Genomic DNA, 6,877 nt, shown 5'->3' on the forward strand with positions numbered 1-6,877 from the left:
TATATACTAAAAATCAATTATCATTGAATGGTTTTAGCCATATGATTTCATACCAAAATCCAATTATCATTGAATGGTTTTAGCCATATGATTTTATACCAAAAGAAGATTGACAGCTAGAATACTTCTAAAATGTTGCATAAAAATGTTTGGAGAACCAAAGGGTTAACGTTATTTAAATCAAATTGAGCTTGTTTAGAGTAATACATCTAGGAAAAATCCAAAAAAATGGTTACTAGGAACTAATTTTTTTTGGAAAATAAAATGAAAGGTAGCAAAATTTTGATTGATAATACATAATTGCACACTCGGTTACAACATCAAAACTCAATCCCTCCAAACATCAACAACAATTTGGATATGAAGACATGCCAAGAACAACTTATGTGCATTCTCATGTTCAATTTATTTTGCAATTAAGAATAACCAAACCCACCCATGTATTTTTCTAGTTCATTTCTCTTCAATCTTCAATACAGAATAGCATTGCTAAATCATTCAACATATTTTATTGAAGCTTAAGGTTCAACAATATCCAAATAAACTAAGAAAAATGCAAAGTACTCCTAAGCATTAATGGTTGATGTGGTTGGGGAGGTTGGTTGAAATACTTTCGAGGTCTCGTTGGGATAGGAGGAAGGTTAGGGATTGGAGGAGCTTTAGGAATTGGCGTACGTGTCGTTGGCGGTGGTGGAAGTTTCTCTTGGATTGGTGGTGTAGGCTTGTTGATTGGGGGATTTGGTTTGTATGTTGGTATAAGAGGTGGAGGTGGCGATTTGTAATAGTATGGAGGTGGAGGTGGAGGTGGAGGTGGTGATTTGTAATAGTAGGGTGGTGGTGGTGGTGGTGGTGACTTCACTGGTGGAGGTGGGGATTTGTAGATGTATGGAGGAGGTGGTGACTTCACTGGGGGTGGTGGTGATTTGTAGTAATAAGGAGGTGGTGGAGAAGGAGATGGTGGAGGTGGCGATTTGTAATAGTATGGTGGTGTTGGTGATGGAGATGGAGATGGTGGAGGTGGTGACTTAAAATAGTAGGGTGGTGGAGGTGATGGCAATGGTGGTGGTGGTGACATGTAGTAATAAGGCGGAGGAGGAGAGGGAGAAGGTGGTGGAGGAGATTTGTAATAATATGGTGGAGGGGGTGATGGAGACGGTGGAGGCGGAGATTTGTAAATGTAAGGGGGTGGTGGTGATGGTGATGGAGGAGGTGGTGGTGGAGAAAGTGGCTTATTGTAAACAGGAGCTGGTGGCGAGCCCTCTGGTTGGGGTGGAGGATATTCAATTGGTGGCCAATGTGGCAACTTTGGCCAATGAGGCAAATGGGGCAATGGTGGGTGCTTGAAAAAAGGCCACAAGAAGGCTGAAACACAGGTCGTCGGAGAAAATTGTAGCTTCCCAGATAGGCCAAAGGTTTGTTTCCCATTGGCTACGGACTTGAAGATTATATTTGAGGCCTCTTGATCGTTGTGGAGAGCACATAGCGCGCCAGTTGCGCTGTGAAGCTGTGCAAAGCAATCCTCTTTCAATTCTCCATTTTTTGCAATCCCATTAGGAAGAGATACTGTGAATTTTCCTTCTTCATCAAGTTCACTAACCCCAGCTGTTTTGAGCTTTCCATTTGTAGACTTGCAATCAATGGTGACATGAAGCCCTGCACAGAGCAATGCACAATGCTGATCAAATTTGTTTTGCATTCATTTTTTGTTTTTAGTTTCCTCAAATAAATAAAAAAAATGACCAACTTTTTTTGAAAACAAATTTTGGAAAAACTTCCTGAAAACGACTTTTAGGAAATTCTAGAAAGGTTATTTTTGAATTTTCAAAAATTGTTTTCAGGCAAAAATAAAGACGAATCGTTGTTTTAAACTTTTCTTTGCTTTATTTTTGAATACATGAAAATCAAAATGAAGAAAAGGAAAACAAAAACAAAACACAAACAAGCCTATTTATGTGGTGGAATATATATATATATATATATTTTCCCCCTAGAACTCTGGTTAGCATTCAATCATAATGGAAGAAATAAAGATCTAAGCCATCACCCAAAGGGACCATATTATTATTCTACATGTCATTTTTAGAATGAAGGGTTAATGATATTTTTAGAATTGTGAGCGAGAATGATAGGCCTTTTGATTTTAAATGAAAAGAGCACAAGAGACCATCTCATTTTACATGACAAATTTATACCAATTTTTTTTTTGTTTGCATGACATTACTAAAAATTTGTGTACTTGAAATGAAAAAGATACTTTCACATAAACGAATCACATCACATTCACAAGAAGCGTAACTCATATCTTGGTGATTCATTTTTGTGCTCGGAAAAGTGTTGTACCTGAAAAGGTCTGGCTGAAATTCTTCTGTGTGCAATCTGCACATTCTACAATTCCAATCACCTCTGCTGTCTCATAGTCACCATAGCAGGTTGTCACAGCCAATAGTAAAAAAAACCAAAATCCCAAAAATACCGCTCTACAAAAAGAAAGTGCCAACATTGAGACCCTTTTGCCCACTTTGAAGGAACCCAACAATATCAAGGAGAGAGAAGCAGGTGATGAAACCAAACTTCAGCTTAGAAGTTGAGAAACCATACTAGCCTTCTTTGATTTGATTGAATGGTTTTTGAGTTATTTATAGAATGAGGAAGTGATTGAAGAGACTTCCAAACACTGCACTACTGGTTCAAGATAAGTTTGGGGACCCAACTAGTTATGGGGTTGTGCAGAGCAGAAAAATAATACTATTAATGGTCACCAGCTCTGTTGATCAAACAATGTCATGCTATTGAATGAGCATTCAAACTGAGCAGATGAACCAGCCAGTACTCTCATTAATATATCTATATAATCTCTCTCATGAAATAAAGTGTACATTCTTTTAGGTGAAAGGCTGCATTAACAATATATCTGCGAACACAAAAATCAATCACCGAATTAGGAAAAATTATTGGGTGCAGATAGGGTACGAGGTGGCATGCCACGTGGTACCTTCAATCAATCACAAATACCATGGCCTCCCCATGTTGTCTCCCATCACCCAACACATAAATGTAGCCCCCACTCTCTCAACCAATAAAAAAAGAGAAAGGTACCACATGGCACCTACCCAATTTGCACTAAAAAATTTCTCCAGAATTAGACACAAAAAACATATATGAGTAGATTAAAATTTACTGGATTTGTTAGTGGAGTCCACTATTGCAAAATACATTTTACGTCCCATCTTGTATTCATAGACTTATTGATCAACAATTATTTTCCTTGAGCCAAAAACTTACAAGAACTACGCCTCAAATTTCAAAATCAACAATGCTAGGTGGCCTGAAAATTCATCGCTCGAATGGCTCGAAACACTCAAAACGATGTCGTTTTGGGTATAAAACGACGTAGTTTTGACACATTCGAACCATTTGGGCCACATAAATTCAGGCCACCAATCATTTTTCTTTCAAAATATATACCATTGGCTCCAAAGATTGTTGGGTTTTCATCATTATTCACATTTTGGTATGTCAATAGAAACAATTCCATTCCATTTCATTAATAGCTAATTTTATTGTACTTTTATAGGGTAAATATGGTTCTAAATATCAGCTGCTACATATAGTATTTGACTGCTTATGTACCAGAATTTGTGAGCCCAAGCATATGAAATGTAAATGTCTGACCAGTACTCTATATACATAACTTACATGACATTTTATGGTTCTTAATTACATGAATTGCAAAGGGGGAAAAAAGGAAATATAAAGAATAATAACTTCAAAGAAGAAATAAGCAGTTGAGTGAATCAAAATTAGGCAGAAATTGGTGAAGAGTGCATGGACCCTGCTGATGGCTGATTATGCCTCCTATGACAACTGATTATTTGCTGATCCAATAAAGAGAAAACATGACAATGAGATAAAGAAATTTTTTATATACAAACATGACACTATCCTTATAGTATTTTATTTTTTAAATTTAGAATCTTCCACAAGAATTGTAATCCTCTCCATTCCATATTTGTAATGGAGAGATTCTATTATATCATCCAAAGGGGAATATACTGATCTATTTTAATTTAAACTAATAATAAAATTGCATTCTTATTTCATAATCATTGGAGAGGATCAAAGTCCCCTCCACCAAATAATGTAACAATGATATTTTGTAATTAAATGCTTGTTGGTAATTTGTTTTCAAAATGAAAGGCCCTCATTTATCTTGGATGGGATCCACACTCCACCACAATAGCAGTGCTTCCAATATTGCATTTTGCTATTATTATTATTTTTATTATTTTTGTGTGGCATTATTGTTTTCTTGTTGTTTAGTGATATTGTTGTTCTGTTTTGTTCTTTCATCATCTTACCAAAAAAACAAAAATGCTTTTGTTGATCATCTGATATGTCCCAATAACTGAAGTTTGCTTTTTAATTTGAAATGGCTAATATTCAGTGTGTTTGGTTTGAGTTTTTTGGATTAAGTTTTTTAAAAATTGAGATTTTGGTTTTCATGTTTTTTTGTTTTTAGTGAATATTTTTTAAATTTTAAACATTTTTTTTACTTTTTTAGATGCACCTTACTTAGATGTATCTAAAAAGTAAAAAATTTGTAAAAAAATATTTTAAAAAAATTAATAAATACATAAAAATATAAAAAAAATGTACTGAATTCTTATATTTTTTTTGTATTTTTGGTATTTAGTGAATTTTAAAAGGTTTTTTTTCACAAATTTTCTACTTTTTAGGTATATTAGGTATGTCTAAAAAGTAAAAAAACTTAAAATATTAAAAAAAACACAGAAAATAAAAAAGTAAAATTTTTTCAAAAATGTTTTTAAAAAAATTAGAACCAAGCAAAGTGATTGCTTTTCTAGAGATGATTTTCCTATATATTGCCGTTAATCAACATTAGATAAAGGAAGGAATGACAACCAGGAGACAATCTTATGGCCCTTTGGATTCACCCCACCCAGGACGATAAACTCGAGATCTAGAGGTCAACCCCCTAAAGCCGAGCAAATAGAAAGAGATTCTCAATTGGCTAGTTTAGTACCTTGCTCTGTTCTGACATCGGAATTCCCCAAAAAAATCTGAATTTTGAAGGGAAAATTGATTGTCTTAAAGAAACAGTGAACATCCATACATTTAAAAATTCAAAGACAAATCAATCACAGTAAAAGGATTTCATGTTTTCGATAGAGAAAAATGACAGAAATGTAAATATTATATGTTCTGGTAAGCAGATCCATTTGAACATTTTTACTTGCCACAAGAAGAACATTCACAAACATCTACCTTAACAATGATCTACTTACTCCTTTTTTTTTCTCACCATGTCTGTCACTTTCTTTTCAAATTCCCATCTCTCTCTACCTTGTAGACTTTATTACAATACTAAAAATTCAAGCCAAGCCCTTCAATATATGAAAGAGCAATTACCCAGTAACTAAAACCCTACATGGTAGTCTAAGGATGAGGAAAATGAGGAGGTAAGGGAGGCATGGCTCCAAACATGGGATGGGGGAAGTGCACTGGTGGAGCCTTGGGGATGGGAGGTAGCTTAGGAAACAGTGGACAAGGTATCTTGTGGATCTTTGGGAATGGATGGGGATGTTTGAAGATTGGTGGGAAGACCTTCGGAATGGAAGGAGGCTCAACAAGTGGTGGTTTTGGCTTGTAGATTGGGACAAGCGGAGGAAGTGGCTTTGTGAATATCGGAGGATGCTCGAGCATTGGTGGTTTTGGCTTGAAAATTGGAACAAGCGGAAGAAATGTATTTCTGTGTAGTGGAGGATGCTCGAACACAAACATTGGTGGTTTTGGGTTGTAAGTGGGCACATGCGGAGGAAGTGGCTTTTCATATATCGGAGGATGCTCGAACACTGGTGGTTTTGGTTTGTAAATTGGCCCAGGCGGAGGAAGTGGCTTTACATATATCACAGGAGGCTCGACCACTGGTGGTTTATAAATTGGCACATGAGGCTCGAACAGTGGCGGTTTTGGTTCGAAAAATGGCACATGTGGAGGAAGTGGCTCTTTGTATATCGGGATTGGAGGTGGAAGCGGTTTCACATAAACAGGAACAGGCGGTGAAAACGGCTTGTGTATTGGGTGGAAGAACTTGGGATGAAAATGGAAAGGGTGGCTAAAGTTCATCAATGGTGGAGGAGACGTGGGTGCATGAAGAAATGCCACAAGAAGGCCGAAGTGCATGTCGCCGGGGAGAATTTGAGTATTCCAGCAGGTCTAAATGTGTGTTTTCTGGCGGTTTTAGACTTGAAGACGATCTTTGAGGATCGCTGCTGCCACTGTGGGCTGGGCATGGTGCAGCTGATGCACTGTGAAGCTGTGCAAAGCACTCTTCCTTCAAATTTCCATACTTTTCTAAGATGTTTGAAGGAAGAGAGACTCTGAATTTTCCTTCATCATCAAGCTTTCCAACTCCCCTTGTTTTGCGCTCTCCATTTGTGTCCTTGCAGTCTATGGTTACATGGAGACCTGTACAAAGAAAAAATCAAATTAATGATCATAATCTCAATAGTTGTTAAGTTTCTCTTAAAGAGTTGTATTAATAGTAGTTGTCATTTGTTGGGACTAATTGGCCCAAAAGCAACAAAAATAATTATTCATTTGTTTGGATCCTATGTATGTCCCACACAAATAAAATAATTTATAATCTTTATTGCACATAATAACATATATTTAGCATTCTATGTATTTGTTTTATTTTTCTGTTAACTGTTTTGTGAATTGAAATTATGCCATTCTTTCATAACATATATGATGATAAAACCATGGACCAACATATTTGTTCTCTCACTCCCCAAATGAAGTGACACATAACTCTCCCCAACATCTATAATAATGAAGACACTTGGAATTGTGA

At 36.2% G+C, this 6,877-nt stretch overlaps 2 protein-coding genes across 2 annotated transcripts; both read right to left on the reverse strand.

Moving 5' to 3' along the window:
• Positions 1 to 260: 260 nt before the first annotated feature.
• Positions 261 to 2,619, reverse strand: LOC114297563 (uncharacterized). The gene is made up of 2 exons (XM_028241998.2): positions 2,341 to 2,619; positions 261 to 1,653 (listed from the first exon to the last, which is right to left on the reverse strand). The coding sequence occupies exons 1-2, from the start codon at positions 2,498 to 2,500 to the stop codon at positions 545 to 547; spliced, it is 1,269 nt and encodes a 422-aa protein (XP_028097799.2). The 5' UTR covers positions 2,501 to 2,619; the 3' UTR covers positions 261 to 544.
• Positions 2,620 to 5,171: 2,552 nt separating this feature from the next.
• On the reverse strand, positions 5,172 to 6,502 carry LOC114304689 (uncharacterized; the record flags this gene model as incomplete). Its single annotated transcript, XM_028249825.2, is given in 3 exon segments — positions 5,172 to 6,174; positions 6,177 to 6,293; positions 6,296 to 6,502. Coding segments are annotated over 3 exon segments (1,041 nt in total), but the record flags the coding sequence as incomplete, so codon positions are not given.
• Between the last annotated feature and the right edge of the window lie 375 nt (positions 6,503 to 6,877).

The sequence above is a fragment of the Camellia sinensis genome, chromosome 5 (genome assembly GCF_055761805.1).
Source record: "Camellia sinensis isolate YWXY chromosome 5, ASM5576180v1, whole genome shotgun sequence".
NCBI classification, from domain to species: domain Eukaryota; kingdom Viridiplantae; phylum Streptophyta; class Magnoliopsida; order Ericales; family Theaceae; genus Camellia; species Camellia sinensis.

Bases quoted from the DNA above. Each gene is read 5' to 3' on its own strand.
- LOC114297563 (XM_028241998.2), bottom strand. From the start codon at position 2,500: ATGTTGGCACTTTCTTTTTGTAGAGCGGTATTTTTGGGATTTTGGTTT. The intron at 1,654-2,340 runs GTACAACACTTT...TGCTCTGTGCAG, and splicing joins TTTCAGCCAGACCTTTTCAG to GGCTTCATGTCACCATTGAT.